The following is an 18,030-nucleotide window of genomic DNA, read 5'->3' as shown; positions in this document are numbered from 1 at the left end:
GCAGCACACAGCCCAGCCCTGAGGCACTGCAAGGGCTCTGTTTGGAGACCCATCATCTGCACCAGCTAGCTCACTACTGACAGACAGATTTTCCCCAGCAGTGAGTTACCTATTGAGATCTGGCATTTTTATTCTGTCTGCTTCTTAGATGGAAAGAAGTGGTAAAGGATTTCAGGGGTGTAGTAGGCTGGGATAAGGTCTGCAAGAGCCTGTGCAGCAACTGGCACATTGCAAAAGGTTTATTTCATCACTCTGGCTGTGCAGGGAGGCATGGAGTGAGCCAGCAGAGAGCAGGACTGGCAGCAGACAGGTAGCATAGTAAAAATGATCCTCTTCACTCAGATACTCCAGAAGACACAAGCCTCCTGCATCATACCTGCCAGCCCTGTGTGGACATCCAAGGTGGCCAAGGCCAGCTTGCTGATAACAGACACCTGCCTTCCACCTGTACGGGGAGCTCAGGTGCTCAGCAGCCAGGGGACAACTTCACTGGAGACCTCTGAATGGAAAGGGCTGGGTCCCACTGAGGCTTTCAGTGTTTTGCCATATACCCACCCAGCAGCATCACGGCTGGCTAGCCCAGTGACCGCAATCCTGACTTCTGAGCTTGAGTTTTCTTTCAAAAGGCTCATTTTGCTCACGGGAGTGGGGACTCACTCATGGGAAGCTTCTTCCAGCATGGGCTCCTGAGCCAATATCTGGCAGTCTCCTCATGCACCAATATGGGTGAACCCACCCAGCTCCTAGACGCTCTGGCTGACCACCAGACAGATGACAACCTCCAAGACAATGACATTTCAGTTACAGCAGTAAATCATAAGCCCAACTTTAAAAGAAGGCTAAACACTGTGAACTAAACCCCTTTTATTAGCATGGAAAGTCCAAAAAGTGAAATAACATGACCAAAATCACCCTTCATCTAAAAATAAAAGCAAAGAGAGAGTTTTCAGCGGCGCTGGAAAATACCTGACACACGTTCAGTGGGTGGGCCTGATATTGTGACTACAAAAGTATTTTTGCTCAGTTTGTTTCTGGCTGTTTTGCAGCTGACGGGTTGCCAGATCTCTTGGCTGGATCCCTTCTGCTTCGGCATTCAATAAGATGGGTTTGCTAGCTTACCCGGCCGGCTTGAAGAGGCGGTGGTGCCGCCGGACTTGGGAAATGCCCCCCTCCCCCCCACCACCACCCCCAGTAAATTTCCTAGAAATATCCCACCGTTATGAGCCACTGCAACTGTCAACAGCTTCAGAGAAACTGCCCAGAGCTGCTTAAAAACCAGCCAGCAGCTTCTCCTCGCCTCGGTGTTTCCAACAGGGGGTAGCGGGACCGGGGAGCAGCACTTTTCTCCTTTTCTTTAAAGAAGTGTGGCTGCTTGCAGGATGGAGGAGCACGGGAAGACAGGTCCCTGGGGAGACGCCAGCCATCCAAGAGCTGGTGGTGATGGGTCTGGACAATGCTCTTGGCTCCTCTCCGCCACCCAGCACAGCCCCAGCGTGGGGGAAGAGAGGTGGGTCTGCTGAGGGATCCAAAGGGAAGCTGAATCCCCCAAATAGGGGGCTGGAAAGTGGTGACCAAAGTAAATTCAGGTAGATTGGAAAGACCAAAGGTGTTTGTTTTGGGTTTTTTTCAGGCTTTTCAGCAAAAAAGGAAATTGGAGAACAGCAAACTCCTTTTGGCTGAGCTCATAACAGTCCATTTGAGCTCAGTTGCTGCTTCTGTTTCCTTGTGAGAGCATTTCACTCCTCCCTTTACCGCCTTTCCTTTGCACATAAGGATTTTTTTTTTTTTTTTTTCAAGAAAGCATGTAATTTTCAAACAAAAAGGTCATATTTTGAAATATCCAAGGAAATCTGTTGGCATTTCGGACCTGCCTTGAGAATGTTGCAGGGAAATGTTTCATTTTTTCCCCAGAAATTTTCTCCCACCTTTTCTCCAGCCCACAGATTTTCAACATGAATTTATGAATATACACTGTTCCACCCCAATCTCCATTTCCAGAAAATTCACTAATAAATAAATAAAAAAGAGAGAGAAAAGACACTGCCCAGATCTGCTCCTCATCCATTGTTATTACAATTCCTTTTTCTTTGCCGTGTTAAAAACTGATCCAATATGCTGCATCCCTTCTCAGTGGAGCCAATGGAGGGAACTGGATCCAGGACGCGCATCCCGAGCCCCATCCACCAACCCACGCCCTGCTCCTTCCCTTGCTTCCCATGACCACACACTGACATTCAACACATGCCAGCCCATCTCAGCCATGTCTGGCCCTGTGTTGTTGCAACCCACGTGCATAAATGCAGTCCAGGAAAAGCAGATGCTATGACCTGTCATTTACCACCAAGGAGAGACACAAAATTAAATGGTGGCAAGAAAGTAGGAATCAATAAAAGGATTTTTTTTCATTTTATCTGAGCAGTAATTAATTAGGCAATCTACAAAACCCTCCATGGTGGATGGCAAAATCCACAGACAACTCGGATGACTACAAACTGTTACAAAACATCAACCAACAATTAATTTGCAGGGATCTAAAGAGGTCTCTATGTACCTCTTTCCAAGGGGACAGCAGTGACCACAGCCAGGGACACAGAAACAGGTGCCAGCTGGACTCCAGCAATGCAGTGTCTACTCACCACTCTCTATTTTATTTCTTTTTTCTCCTTTCCTTTTTTCCACACATTATCACATCTCTCCTTTTCCCTCTCAGGGACCATGCATGTCCTTCAGTTAACTGGTTTAATTTATGTTCAAGGTCAAAGGCCCTTGACTTGGGCATACCCCTGGTCGTTGCCATAGGTCCCTAAGATACAGAGGCAAGGTGGGTGACCTTTAAAGATAGAGGCATAGGTCACCCCAGGGCACCTGTCACCCTAAGGATGAGGTAAACAAGAGGTCCTACAGGAGCAGAGCTAATGAGGTCTCCTATAGATCTGCAGACAGCAGCCCGACACCTACCCTCATGGTAACCCTTGCATCACCTTCAGCTCACCTAATGCCTATCCCTCACACATGCACAGCCTCAGTTTCCCTATTTTCCCCTTCCAGTCGCTCCCCTACCACCTCCAGTATCCGCACAGCAAGCCCACCAGCAGCACAGCCGGGGGCTGCGTCAGGGCTGGCACCACCTTCATCGGCTCAGAGGAGCTGCCGAGCCCACGCAGGGGCCTCTCCCTCCTCCGTGCATGAATTCAGGTCTCTCACTTCTACATGATTTTCCTAAGGAAGCAAATTGTCACCAAAAGCCTTCAAATAATGGCCGGTAAATCACTGTGTTTTACAGCAGGGGCTGAGGCAGAATGTGAAAGGAATCCCTGCTTCCTTGGCACTATTCCTTCAGACCTAAAAAATACCTCCTGCAGCTCCGTCTAACAAAAACACGCTCATTCCTAGCATGCCTGATTGTCATAAAGACAATAAGGACCTTATTTTGCACTGGGGCTAATTGCATTAAAAATCATTCTGGTCCAGACTATAAAGTCCCTGATTCTCCATGAAATTACCAGGAGAAAGGTGATTTCCACATAGAGAACAATCTGTCTGGGTTTACTCAGAGGGGCTATTTTGACAGTGTTTGTGTGCTTAAGGAGAAAAACCTTGGCAAGAGCAGAGCACAACTCAGGAAAGGTATGCATGGAAGCAGGAGCAGAAATCTCCATTTTCAGGTAATTTTAAAATTTGCCAGCTCTTGGAAACATCAGTGAAAAGAGATGTCCTTTGCTGCCAGAGAGAAATGACTGGACCTTAAGAGAAGCATTTACCGGGCTTTCCATGAGTAGGAGATATTTTACAATTTCAGTTCTGTAATGCTGGAGACCGACTAAAAAGCAAAAAGTTTGAAAACATTTTATTGCACATGCACACATACGTATCGTATCAGCAAGCCCTGAGGCCTGGGGGACCCCGATGGTGCTTTCCTGTGATTCAGGCCCATCAAAGCCATTTGGGGACACCCCACGGCATCACCCTACCCTCTCCGCCTCGCTGCAAGGCACCACTGCCTGTGGGCAGCAGCCCTGCCTGCCCCTGGGCATGGTTTGCTCACGGGTTCACCTCATCCATGGGTGCAGAGCTCTGCAAACGCATCCTCCTTCACCACTCTGGGGGCTTTGTAGCCCAGCCCAGGAGTCCAGAAAGCCCCCCTAAATGGGAGACACGTCTGCTGCTGGGGCTTATTGAGCTTTTTGTTGTTGGGCTGCCCTGATTTGGATTTAGGCAAGCCTGTGCAGATGCTGGGTTATCACTGCTCATTGCACATCATCTCAAAGACCAAGAGCAAATGCAACAGGGCATCAGCAGCTCCTGTGGGTCAAGTTTTGTGCAGTGTGCCCTGGGATGTAGGGATCCTTGCAAAGGATGCAGGAAGGAAGACCAGATGCAAGCATCTCCACTTGGGTGCAATGCTCCTATGCCTCTTGGGGAAAGTGTGCAGCCACCTCAAGCTTGCTTGATACAAACAAGTGATGAACTTGGTCCTTTCCTCAGCTTAACTTGCGAGTAATAGCCTCTTAGAAAGGGAGAGGTGAGTGCTCCTAAAGGTCACCCCTTTGCTCTTCTTGCATGAGATACTTTCAAAGTGTTTTACTGTGGGTTCTGTAATCAGTTAGGGGATCTCTGATGGCAGTGAGGTTTAGGGAAACCTATGGTTTGTTGAGATTTGGTGCAAGAGGTTCTGCTAGGGGTCCGTCCCATGGCCTGACTCTGTTTCCATCAGATTTGCCTCATTTTGGGGTTACAGAGGAACAAACAAAAATTCAACATGGGTAGCCCAGTCAACTATGGCTCTGAGTCCAGCATGGTCCCCAAGGCAAGTGGATCTCAGTGGATAAAGCTGGTGGCACCCCACCTTCTGCAGCTGGGGACACACACACAGCCTTACCATACCCCCATGTTCCTGCATCTAGCTCTGCCCTGGATGGAAAGAGGGGCTCCGTGATGGAAAGCTGCTTGCAGACCGTCATAGCACGACAGGCTCTCATTTGTTTTTTGCCTTCAGTAACACCAAAGTAATGCACTGCAACTGGCTTTGGTGCCTTTTCTTCATTTGGAAAGGTGGGGAAACACAGGGCAGGAGTGGGGATCAGGGCCACGCTGCTCCTTGTTTGCAGTGACTCGCACCATCCAGAGCTCTGGGGAAGCAGGGAAGCTCTCAGCCTGGCTCTCGGCAGCCCAGCTAAAAGCAACAGTCATATTCTGACCACATCTCTACCCCTCAAACTCACTGACCCCAGACAGGGGTGCTGGCAGGATGGAGGGAAGGGATGGAGGCAGAACACACCACCACTTTGCCTCAAGCTCAGAGCTGTCCCCGTGGTGACTTTTAACTGCATTTAAGCCTGATGGAAAAGAAGCGAGAATCTGGCTTCCAGCCCGTGTGTGATTACTCGAAGGGAGGGAACACCCTGGAAGTCCACGTGATAGTGGAAAAAGAGTGACTGGAAATGAAGGTGGTGGCAGCAGGGGGGACTCGCATTGCGTGATCCCTGAGATGGTGGAATAAACGACATCCCGTGGGCAGGCGGCGTTCGCGGGTCTTGTCTGTTATTTCAGACTGTATCCGGAGGGCAGATAAATGCCAGGCCCACTTCTAATTAAGGAAACTGAGGAAGAGAAATGTGAGTGGCTCGTCTAGGAGGCGATCTGTTGGGAGGAAACGCAGCTGAAGGCTTCTCAGCTATCCCAGGCACAGCCTTGGATACCCAGCCCCAGCCTGGTGAGGTCCCCACCTCTTGCTGCCTTGCTTGAGTTACTCAGATCTGGGAGCAAGTGCCAAGTATCTGGTGGGGAACCCATGCAGGACTGGCAACGAGGGATGAACAAGATGACCTCATGGGTATTTTCCTTCCCTCTCGCAATTCTATGACTCAATCACCCCGCTGAGCTGGAGTTGCTGCCCTGGAGAGGTTTGGGTCATGCAGTGAGACCTCGGTGAGCCGCTCAAAGCTCTCGCCTCTCTAATGGGAGCTGCCTGGAGAGCAGATGGAGCCCAGCTCTGCCCTGCAGGGAAGAGCACCTGGAGCAAAGCCATAGGGAGGGAAGGGGAACCCCAAGCAAAAAAGGTGCTGGGTTTCCTGCAAAAAAACATAAGGAGGATGGTGGTGAGGGCTCCTCTGGGGTGGGGAAGCCTCTGGAGCGATACAGGTGGGCTGAGCCTCGCTCGAGAGCTGAGTCACGGAGAAGGAAAACTTGAAGTCACCCTCCAGATCCTCCTGTGGTCTAACGTGCTGGGCAAGAGCCTGACAGGGCAGCCGTGGCAGCCTGTGCTGTCTGAGGACGTCATGGGTCAGTGTCACCCACTGGGCTGGGAGGCAGGGCTCACCCTGGCAGTGGGCACAGGATGCTCAGGACCCTTTGCGGGATGCCGAACCCTTTGCTGGGATCCTCGCAGGTCACTCCCCCAGCTGCTCTGCGTGCAGGAGCACAGCACAGAAGCACAGCAGCGGGCTCGGGGACAGATGCAGGTTTTCTGCTGATGTCAAAGTAGAGGCAGGTCCGGTGAGAAATGCTCTGGGTCCTTGCCCTGCATTACCATTACAACCTGGCACCTTCTTTTGATGCTGAAGAACACGGTATGGTGCTGGCAGCGGCACCATTCCCTCGTGCGGTTATGGCCCTTTGAAATTTTCACTTGAAACACCAAACGCCCCAACCGTTTGGCTGCTTTGCTCTGGCTATGGTGTGTCCCCTCCACCCCGGATATAAAAGACCTTCCTGAAAAATGCCCATTTCCAAAGCCAAGCACACACCGGTATGTCCACACTGCCCTGGACAAGCGGCGCTGCGCCTGTGTGGCACTGCCCTCTGCTGTCGGTGGCTACGGGGACACCGGCCAAGGCCACAGCTGCCGAGCAGAAACACCCAGCTTTAATGTCACCCTAGGGACTGCTGAAGGACCTGGAAAGCCACGAAGCTGCCCTGGGAGGATGCTGCACCCAACACCGGCGCATGGTCCCCAGGCATGACAAGCAGCACCCGCAGGCAGCTAAAGCCCCCAGCAGAGTCAGCACCCGCTTCGGCTTCCCCTTTCCCCTGGCCGAAAGCAGAAGCGGCGACTATTTTTGGTGCTGCCTCACTTGGTAAAGAGTCACGCACTCCTCAGAGCATCCCCCCGGCTACGGCACCCTGCTCTGGGCGGAGGAAACGAGTAACGGGGGGGGGTGGGGGGTGGGGGGAGGTCGCGCCGCCCTCCCATGAGCCAGCCCTGGCTGCGCGCCCCACATCCCTGCCTGGGGGAAACCTTCTGCGTGGGGTTCCTTCTGCGTGCTGGGCACACACTTGGGGGACACGCACGAAGGATGACTCTAAAACTGTCTTTTCCAGCAGAGAAACACTCAAGCGAAGCCTCCCGGTGACGATATACGTAACGCTGCTCGCCCTCCCCTCCGCCCGCAGTCCTTTATTGCGTTTTCTTAAGGTGGGGGAGCTCAGGCAGGAGGGTAAGGACACCAGGGTGACCCCGGACCTGGTCACCCCGCAGCTGGTCCTCATCCCCCGAACTCTCTTCAGCGAAAGGCCTCTAGATGGGGCTTTAATGCAATATTGCTGCTGGCCTCTGCCGGGCTGCCATCCTGCAGAGCCGGGGAGGGAGGGCTGCCCGCCTTCCAGCACCCATGGGTGCTGGGGATGGTGGCACGCCACTGGGAGAAGGGAGCGGCGATATTCCCAGACCCCGGCAAATCACACGAACATGAGGAAGCCGTTGGCTACATTGGATTTACACCCTCCCCCCCCCCCGCACATTTCAGCCCCCACCCCATGGGATGCTGAGGCTCGAGGTGCAGAGCCGTAATGGGAGCCCCCAGCCCTCGTGCCCGGGGGGCGGAGGTGCCCGTGCCAAGCTGTGCACCGTGCTTTCCCACCAAGCTGGCTTCCAGAGGTTCGCCCAGGGGCTGGGCTGAGACGTTTTACACAGCATCAAAAATTAAAGCAGCTATCCCCTCTGACACTGCCCCCCGCCGCGACCCCTGACTCCTCTGTCCCCCACCTCTGCTTTTATGCTGAATATAAGCGGAACCCAGTTTGTGCAGCACTGGGAAGGCTGGAAACACCCAGTGCAGGGTGAGAATGAAGCTCCGAGCTCCCAATGCTGCTGCAGGGCTATTCCAGGACATTGGTCCATCCCCATTAACCCACCCCCTGCGCGGCTCCTGAACCAGTTTGTCCTCAGACTGGGAGGGGGGGTAGGTCAGAAACACAGGCAGCACCACCACATCCTCCGAGGGTCCCGTTGCCTCGTCACGCTCCCGGTTGTCACCCCTGGGGACGGTGGCCTTTGAGGTGACACGATGGCCTTTGAGGTGACACGGTGCCAAGTGCGTGTCCCCCCCGTCCCCATCCCTGCGGGGGAGGTTCAGCAGCGTGACACAGACACGCTCACCCAGGGGAACCTTTTTGCTCTTGCATGGCGGCGGGTGCAGAAATCACCTCAAGGATGACGACGGGAGTGACGTCACCGACTGACCTGCAACGACGACGCTGCTGCCACCCAGCACCAGCCGAAGCGCTGACATTCAGGGTGTTAACTGGTTCCCAGACAGGGTGCTGGGCGTCCTGCCTTTACCGTGCATGGCTTTTGCACAGGGCTGGGAGTGCGTGCACGCAGGTGTGCAATGCTTGTGCCTTTCCACACCTTTTGCACCACCAATTAGCTCTGGCACGCTGGATCAGCCCTGGCCCACCTCTCCTTTGCAAGGCTCTCTAGCGTTTGATTCAAGTGGCATGTTTAACCCTTGAGCAGGTGCTCGGCCCTTGCACAACGGCTGTGTTCTTCTGTCATTGCTGTACTTGCAGCTGCAGCCCTCACGTGACCACCCAGCTGTTGCACGCTCAGCATGTGCATGACTGATTGCCCCTTGCATAGTCCGTGCATGGCTGATGAGCCCTTGCACATCCAACCCTTGCACGCACAGTGCTGGCACAGCGCTCCAGCTGTTGCATGCCTGGTCTTTGCATGGCTGCTCCACCCTTGCACCACTGCTCATCCCTGGCACATCCAGTCCTTGCATGACTGCACAGCTGTCCAGCTGTGGCACCTCTACCCCTTGCACAACCACCTGACCTTTGCATAGCTGCCCATCACTGCATGTTCAGCCTTTGCATGACTGTCTTGCCTTGTCCAGTTTTTGCATGCCCAGTGCTGGCATGGCCACCCCTTGCACACCTGATGCCTGTGCAGCTGGTTGTGTGACTGCCCCACCCTTGCACATGCAGCCCTTGTACACAGAGCCATTGCACACACAGAGACATTGCACACACAGCCCTGACACACACAGCCCTTGCAGACACAGCCCTTGACCTCCCAGCGGTGTCACATGCAGCCCTTGCACATGCAGCACGTGCACACGCAGCCCTTGCCCTCCCAGCTGTGTCACAGCAGCCCTTGCACAGCAGCCCTTGCACATGCACCCCTTGCACATGCAGCCTGTGCATACGCAGCCTTTGCACACACAGCCCTTGCACATTCACCCCTTGCACATGCAGCCTTTGCATACACAGCCTTTGCACATGCAGCCCTGGCACATACAGCCGGGGCACATGCAGCCCATGCAAACGTAGCCCTTGCACAAGCAACCCTTGCCCTCCCAGCTGTGTTCAAATACAGCCCTTGTACAGCAGCCCTTGAACTCTCAGTGGTGTCACACGCAGCCCTTGCACATGCACCCCTTGCACATGCAGCCTTTGCATATGCAGCCCTTGCACATGCAGCCCTGGCACACGCAGCCCTTGCACACACAGCCCTTGCACGCACGGCCCTTGCACGCACAGCCCGTGCCCGCCCGGCCATGTCACAGAGGCCCTTGCACCCGCAGCCTTTGCACGCGCTGCCTTCGCACGCGCAGCCCGTGCCCGCCCGGCCGTGCCACCGCCGCCCCCCCCGCCCGGCTCCCCCCTCCCCCCCCGCCCGGCTCCCCCCTCCCCCCCCGCCCGGCTCCCCCCTCCCCCCCCCCGCCGCTCCGCTCCGCGCCGCCGCCCCGCCCCCCTCTCGCCGCTCCCGCCTCCGGGGGCGTGGCTCTGCGCGGCCCCCGCCCCACCCCGGCGCCCCGCCCCGCCCCGGCCCCGCCCCGCCGCCGGCCGGGCGCTCGCTGCCGGCCGCGCTATAAGAAGCGGCGCGGGCGGCGGGGCCGCAGCGGGCGCGGCGGGGGAACGAGATGAGCAGCGCCGGCGCCGCTGCAAGATGCTGGATGGACACGTCCTGCTGGGATGGCTCTCCTCCTGCGCGCTCCTAGGGCTGCTCGCCTGCGCCCCGCGGCCCTCCGCCGCCTACTTCGGGTAGGTGCCCAGCGCCCGTACCCCCCGCCTCCTTGTTAACTTTTAACTTTTTTTTTGTTGTTTTTACAAAAGGGGTTTTGCACCCGCCCGCGGTGGGGATGCTGCTGCACGCCCGTCGCCAGCCTTCTCCCGCGGTGGGTGCGCGCATCCCCTCCCGCCGACGCTGCCAGCTGCCCCGCGTCGGGGGTACAGGGAGGGTCGGCCCCGTGCCCCTGGCTCTCCCCGCTGCCCCCCGAGCAACCCTACCCCCCGGGCGGGCTGCTGGGCTCGCCGGCCGCCGCAGGTTGCAGCCCGCCAGGGACCGCGGGCGCGTTGCCTTCCGCGCTTCCCCGATGGGACGGGCGGCTGTGCTTCGCACGGAGGGTCCCGTAGCGGGCTGGCCGGGGGGCTGGGCGCCGGGTGCGTGCCGTACCCTGCACCAGCGTGGGGCAGCGCTGAACAAACCCCCTTCCCCCCCTACCCCCGCCGACTTAAGCACATGCTTCAGCACCAGTGCCTGCTTGCGGGTCCCGCCATCGCCCGGCGCTGTGGTTATTTTTGTTGTTGGGCAGGGGACATGCATGCTGCCTCCCCCCGGCATGCTGCAAAGCTTATTCCCGAAAGAACTGAGGGTCCCCTGCCCCGGGCGGAGCGCGGAGAGGCGCGGAACCGCCGCATCCCGCCGCGCTCACCTGTGCGCCGTGCAGGGGCGCGGCCGGCAGAGGGCACCAGCAGCCCGGTCCGCGCCGGCTCCGCGCCGCGCAGGTGGATCCCGCGCTCTCCCATCCTGGATCCCCCTTACCCGGGGCGGGGGCCCGAGCTGGAAGAGCCAGATAAAACCCGCTCACCCCTTTCTCTTTAACCTCCCCCGCTCCCCAGCCGCAGCTCTGTGGCTTCAGCCCGCAGCAGAGGGTCTGCTGGCCTCCCACCTGCGCAGCCCCCCCTTTTGCTTTCTTGGGGTGTCGGTGTAGCTGCCCTGTTTTTTTAATTTAAGTTTTTTTTTAAAGACTTGCCCCAAAATGGGGTCGTTTTACGAGGGGAGTGGGATGCGAGCGCCTGGTGGAGAGTTTTTGGTGCAAGTTCAATGGAGAGTGATGCTTCGTGCTGCTTTCTGGGATGTTGTGGTGTGACCGCTGGTAGGAGCCACCGGCCCGGCCCTGGAGAATGTTTTAGCAGACTTGAGGTTCCCCCCTCCACCCCCTTCTTTCCAGTAAAACAAATCCTGGTGTTGAGGCTTGTCCATTGCTTGTGGTCTGGCAAAGTTTTCCAAACAGTGCTACTTACATCTTCTGCTTCCAACTCCAGAACCATTTAACTTCTGCTGGGGCTGGTTTTCTGAGGAAACAGCCTGTCCTGTGTGTGCAGGTTTTCAGGAAAAGCCCTCTCCTCCCCCAGCAACAGGCAGAGGGCCGTGCCGAGCCCGTTAGCTCGTGTGTCTGCTGAAGACCACCAGCACTGTGCAGTTGTACGGTGCTTCTGGGACTGCCAGGGTTTGTAAGGAGCTTGGCTGTAGCTCTCCTGTTAATCCATGTGGTGCTAGTATCTGCTGTAGTGCAGCAGGTAACTCGTTCCAGTTGCTTGCTCCTGGGATTTCTCTTTTGGCCTTGTGTAGCTGGTGTAGATTTTAACTTCAGAGTGAACGTGTTGAGCCAAGGAAGTGTGCTGCTAGCTCTGTCCTGACCACTTTGGGTTATTCTCTGCCTCAGCCCGGCTGCCGTTTCTGATTTGAGACTCCCTCTCTGGCAATAAGGAGGGGAGAGGAGATGCTGCCAGATGTGCACCCAGCCAGATGTGCGCTCCAAGTGCTCCAGGGCTGCTGTGGTGTGCAGTGAAGTTTGCTTATGCAAAGCATCCTGCTCTCTGGTTAGAGCCACAGTGAAGGAGCAGCATCTGCTGCTAATCTCCTCTTTGTTCTTCCAAGGGGCCTGAAGCAGAGATTGCACTTGCTGAGCTGCTGGGGATATGGGGAAACAGTCGTGTTGAGGTCTGGGGTCCCTGCTAATCCCTAGCGATGTGCAATCTAACAAGTATGTGTGGAAGAGCTGAGCCCTCCTTGCTGTGGGCTTCTGTACATCGAGAAAGAAAGAAATTGTACCTGGTAAAACCTGTATGTTCCCTCAGCTCTTAGTGCCTCTGCCAAGTGCCCTGTAAAAGCTGGTATTAGCCCTTTTTGCTGTGTGTAGAAAGCTGGCCACATGTGTGGAGGAACTGCTCCAGGTGAGGAAGCACAGCTGTTTAATACAAATCTTTCCTGAAAACCTGGATGCATTACCCTTTGCTCAGGGGCTGAGCTGAAATACTGAAGTGGGCTCAGTTAATCCAACCACCTTTGGAGGTGGGGAAGAGATGCTCCTTCCCAGTCAAAGGCAGCATCAAAGCCACAGTGATGCCTTTTGGTGGCCTGCTCGACCCTGTGCTCTGGGTGCTGGCATCCCCAGCAGAGGCGGTGGGGTGCAGAGAGCAGCAGGCGGCTGTGTTAAACAGATGTCACGCTGTAGCTGCGGTGTGGCTGCTCTGTTCTGCAGTTTGGTGGGGGATAGGGACAGCTGTGGCTGATCCCTTCCCCCCCATCCCCAATGTCTTATTTCAGGGAAAGAATTCAGTTTCTCCAAATGTGTGGCCTGGTGGGGAATTAGTGCATGGGGACAGAAATTGGGCATGGTTACATGATAATGAGATTGTGTCAGCATGTAGTTATGTCTCTCTGTCCCACAGGGGCAGCCAGCGAGCGGGAGGGGATGCTGGGGTGGGAAGGCTGGTGGCTGGTGCTTCTCTGTGTGTCTGGCTCTGTTCCTCAAGGGATGAACAAGCAGCCAAAGCTGATAAATGCCCTCTGGAAGTAGAGCTTGAGGTAGGTGAGAAAGCGTTGGTGTGGATGCGGTCCTTGCTGCTGACTTGTTCCATCCTCGGGCTGCCTGTTTTGGAGCTGTGCTGGCGGTAACAGCTCGCTGTGTGTGTGGAAGGGATGGACAGGCTTCTCCCTTGCCTGGGACTTTGCTGGCAGTCTTAGTGCTGCTGACCACCTCTCCGGTGCAGGGGAGAGGCAGGTGCCAGCCTGACTGGAGGTAGTACCCAGCAAAGGTAGGACCTGGGGTGGTGCTGGTGTGCAGTGGCGAGCAGAGCTGAGGCCCTGCAGGCACCTGCTTAGAAGGGCTTTGCCAGCCCAGGCTGCTGGGAAGCAGCTGGAAGAGGTTGGCTTCAGGGACGTGGTGATGCTACAGCTCCTAAGCCATGTCTGATGATGAAACTTCGTGATGTTAGAGAGGAGAAAGTGAAGCTGAGCAGGGCCTGATGGCTTGTGCTAGGTTTAGTTGCCCATCAGGGTTCCTGCTGCTGTTGGGTGCGTTTAGGGTAGGAGTATGTATGGGAGTCTGTTCCTGGCTGAGCCTGTACCAGAGGGGGAAGCATTGCCTTGGGATATGTCAGCTGAGACTGGCTTGTGGAGATGCGCTGGCGGCTCTCAAAGTGAGCCTGCTTTCATGTTCAGCCATCTCCTCTGCAGCTGGGCTGTCTGAGAACGAATTTACGCTGTTACAGCTGGCTGGTGGGGGTAGTTTGGAGCAGCCCCAGACTGCTGGGAGCCCTGAGAAAGCGTTGCCTTTCACTGCCTCCCAGCTCTGCTCCTCTTGTACCTTACAAGCTTTGGGTGCCCAGACCTCCCCTCCAGCTCAGATGTGGCTGGGGGTGGTGGAAGTGCCATAGTGGCACCTGGGACTTGTTGGGTCTTGCACTACTGGCCTTTGGAAGAGGCAGGTGACAAGGTTAGCTGTGCTGGGATGACAGGCAGGCTGGATAACTCCAGCCCTGCTGTGCCCTGGTGCCAGCCTGCAGGAGCTTGTTGCTTGCCTGAGCTGCCTGGTATGTGGACCTGAGGTTGCAGCCTGCCCAGGCCATGTACTAAACCCCCTCTGTTTCTTTCTGGGTGTTGGGTTTTGTAGTCTGATAGAGTTGTGAGGCACCCCTTTACTTTCTTGCTGGAAGAAGTGTTTGCTTCTGTGGGTTGGGATTTGCTCTGCTTTCCTCCAGCAGCAGCGGGGCAGCTCTGCTCCCCTGCAAACACTTGTCAAGACAGTAGTAACGTTACAAGTGGCTCATGCTTACATAGTGTTTATATTGACAGATTGCAATGTTCTTCATAAATGTAACTGATCTGTACACTGCACGCAGGCAACAGGAACCCTTAAATGCTCGTGTGGGGGAGAGGGAGGGAGGGGAAGCATAGCTTGTCCTAATTTACCAACACATCACTGGCCAGAGCAGGTTCCTTGCTGCACAGTGGTTTTTTTTTTTTTGGTGTGGGAAATGCAATATAGTTTTGTTCCCGTTGGCTGGTGCAGAGTAGGTACCCTGGTTATGTTTTAGCTGCTGCTGGGGGTAGAAACCGTGCGATTCAGGGTGTGATTTTGCTAAAATTCTGTAGGAAGAGATCTGAGTTCTGGAGTTGAAGGGGTATTCGGGGCTTGTGACCACCCTGATGGGGAGGGCTCTTAAGAGGGCTGGGAGTTAGCCTGAGTTTCTGAGCTCTGTTGCTACAAATGTGTGGCATCAGCTTGAATGTCACCTCCAATAAAAGCAAGCCCAGTGGCGCTGGCAGGCTTTGCTGCCTGTTTTTTCCAGCCGGTGGGATACACTATAGGTGCTAACATGGCTGTTGCATATCAAGAATTTCTGTACCTGTCACTTGATGGTGGTGTGGGGCCACACGCTGGCGCCTGCAGCTTCAGCCGAAGGCGTGTGAACTTCTCAGGAAGCTGTTGCGTAGCCAGGCCACAGCGTGTTGGCTTTCCAGACGCGCCGGTCGTCTCTGGCGTGTGTGAGATGGAGCAGCTGGTTCTCGGCACAACCCAAAAAAACAAAACCTGGACTCGGGTGGTGAGGGAGGAATGTGGCACGCAGGCAAACACAGCTGGAGCATAAGCAGGCAGCTCCTGAGGCTGGCGAGGCAGCTTTGCCATACCACCCTGTGGTGCTGGCTCTTTTCTAGGTGGAGATGCTGGGTTTTAAGGTGCTGGATTTCTGGTTTTCCTTGGAATAGGAAGGGTGTGCCTGGCTTTTTTTTTTTTCCTCCCCCCTGCTGCTTTTCAGTTGAGTGAATTGTCATGTAGAGACTGATCTGAGTCCCTGACTGGCTTCTCTCCCAAAGGTGGCCTCTCTGGGTCAGTTCAAAGCAGTGTTTAACCTCCTTTGCGAAGGGGAGCCCCATGTCCAGCAGCAGCATTTGCTTTGTAGATGCTTGAAGGTGGCACTGGATTTGATAGTGCCGTAAGGGTGGTGACAAACCCAGGAGCATTTGGAAAAAATAACTGTGTGCAGCTAAGGTCTACAAAGATGTGTATCTTCAGTCCAGGGGACCAGGATCTGTCCCAAATTAGGCTGGGAAGTACGTGAAAGCTCCTTCCACTTGCAGTGTACTTAGAGGATGGAGCAAAACGTTATTCAGACAGGGTAAGTTAGTATGTCTTACACTTATGTACCAGAATGACCATGTTGCTTGAGACTTGCAAATCCCTACCTTGTGCCTCAGTTTCCCATACTTGGAAAGATTCTGAGGCTATTTCTAAACTCAACGGTGAGCTTCATGTATAACCTCTGTGTCCAAATATTGCATGGTTCGTTTTTTGTGTGTGTTTTTTTTTTTCCAGGGATCACCAGTGCTGCAGATGACTCCCTAGGGAGAGAAGATGGCTTGTTAGGAGAATACTGAGTGTGTACTTGGCAAAGCAGGAGGCCAGTGACTTTCTTTAGTGTGACTGGTGATGCAGAACCAGAGACCAGGAATCTATAGGACTCTGCTCTCCTGGTGAAAGGCCTGGTCAATGATTAACTTGCTTTCTGGAAGCTGCTAACAACAATAAAAGGGAGTCCAGCCTCACAACCCCAACACAAAAAGCCCATGAGTGTTTAATAATTAAAGGCCTTGTGCTTTATCGCAGGGTAATGAGAATTGCCTTAAGGCTTATTCAGTGGTAGGTAATTGAATTAGGCTGTGGTGATGGGAAGGGGAAGGGTTAAGTGGAAGGTCTGGAAGACTGCATGGAGAAGCCAGTGTGATGCTTCTTAGTTTGAATCTTTCTGACCAGACTAGGTTTTGTCAGTCTTTGCTGCTTTCTTCATTTTTCTGTCAGTTTAATTCACTGTGCTGGCAGAGTTGGTGTAATTGCCTCCTGGAGAAGATGTTTCTGTCCCAGGGATGCTCCATTCCCTTCACTTGAGGAGATACTGACAGTGTTTTTATTCCTAAGGTTTTCCTTGGTGAAATGTTGGCATGTAAAGGCTCCTTAAGACTTTTTTTAGTGGAAAAGCCAAGCCAGAAGACACTGCTGAACTAAGCCATCATTGCAGTGCTCGAGTAGCCAGAGGAGGTGCTTGAAGCAGTGAGCATCACTAGTTTCCACTGCACGTGGCAGCTTCTGGTGCAGAGCTGACAGAGCTGCACTGGGGTGGTGCCACCTAGAAAGCTCAGCTCAGGGTTGCTGAAGGCCAGACTTGCCTGCCCTGTCTCCGTATTACAACCCTGTGCATAGCTGCCCTCTGAGGAGAGGGACTTAGGTGGGGAGGGGGTTTTGAAGCTTTTTTGGAGGTGCTATGTTGGAATATCCCCACTGTGGAGACAGTCTTGAACATGGTCTCAGGTCACCAGAGGTACAAGGACTTCTGCTGCCAGGAGCTCCATATGGATCCTCTGCTCCAGTTATATGGAGTAATGTGGCACCTTCATGGCTTGGATTCTCTGGTCACTTGAGTTCTGTAGAATAGGAATGGGCCAACTCTTATCCTAGTGTTTGCTGTCTGAGGCATTTGAGGCGAGGGCTCAATGCATTAAAACTGTCCTGATCTGCTGCTGTCTGTGAGGTGCTCTCTCTGTGCCTGACCATGTGGCTATAGCTACCTCCTGGAGAGAGCACCCTTGGGTGGGATGGCACTTGCCTAGTTCATGCTAAAAGCCTATGTTAGATACAAACATCATCCCAAGTTCCCTGACTGCCCAGGTAGTGACCTGCCAGCTTCCCCGAGGATGTATGTTGAAGCAATCAAAGAAGTCTCATATACCTGGCTTTCCAGACTGCAAACACGCTGAGCCCCTAGCTTCCTTCCGTAATGAAGCAGTCTTTCTCTCTGCAGCCAAAAGAGCTCTCCAGTGGCTTGTAGCGTGTTAATGCAATGGGGTTCTCAGCCTGAGCAGCCCTCAAGCAGAGGGCCTGTTGCTTGCATTGTTAAAAGCTGATGGGGGGCAGGGGGCTACTCTTCCTCCTGCAGAATGTGGCTGCAGTGATACTGGTGCTGCAAGTCCTGGACCAGCACATGGTCTGACTGCAGGCTGGGCAGGTAGGAGATACCTTCCTGACTTACTGGACCAAGAGCTGGGGAGTTAGTTCAGCTCAAATTCAGTAGGAGCTAGAAATTTATTATGATGCTGCGTGGAAGGGGTTAACCCTTTAAAAGCTGTTTTTTGACATCTAGCTGCAAAGTTTTCCTCTTCTGATTTCAGCTGTGCTTTTAATGTTCCCCTGGATCATGGCTGTAAGTGCTAATGAGTCTTATCTCTTGAGATACTGTCATAAAATACACTTATGAAGTTTATCAGCTCAGTAAGCTTTACATTTTATTGTAATGTGTGTTTGCACTGTGCTAAGTAGAACAGGGAGTATTTTGACTACATGGATAAACATAGCAGTTACAGCATTTGCTTTAGCTGATAGAAAAATCTCTTCTGACTCTTTTCCCTCAGCCGTTGCAGAGAACTCAATTTCAGATGGATCCAGCGGGTGCTATGTGGTCTTT

At 54.3% G+C, this 18,030-nt stretch overlaps 1 protein-coding gene across 1 annotated transcript in view; it reads left to right on the top strand.

Annotated features, from left to right (window-relative positions):
• Positions 1–10,122: 10,122 nt before the first annotated feature.
• WNT9A (Wnt family member 9A) overlaps positions 10,123–18,030 on the top strand; it is a 55,656-nt gene continuing 47,748 nt past the window's right edge. Inside the window, exon 1 of the mRNA XM_055709716.1 lies at positions 10,123–10,269. Coding sequence (XP_055565691.1) covers positions 10,175–10,269 — 95 coding nt within the window. The 5' untranslated portion in view covers positions 10,123–10,174. The remainder of the gene's footprint in view (positions 10,270–18,030) is intronic.

Source organism: Falco cherrug, chromosome 4 (genome assembly GCF_023634085.1).
Source record: "Falco cherrug isolate bFalChe1 chromosome 4, bFalChe1.pri, whole genome shotgun sequence".
Taxonomy (NCBI): domain Eukaryota; kingdom Metazoa; phylum Chordata; class Aves; order Falconiformes; family Falconidae; genus Falco; species Falco cherrug.
Note: the sequence above shows the minus strand (reverse complement) of the source record. Positions and strands in the feature narration are given on the sequence as shown.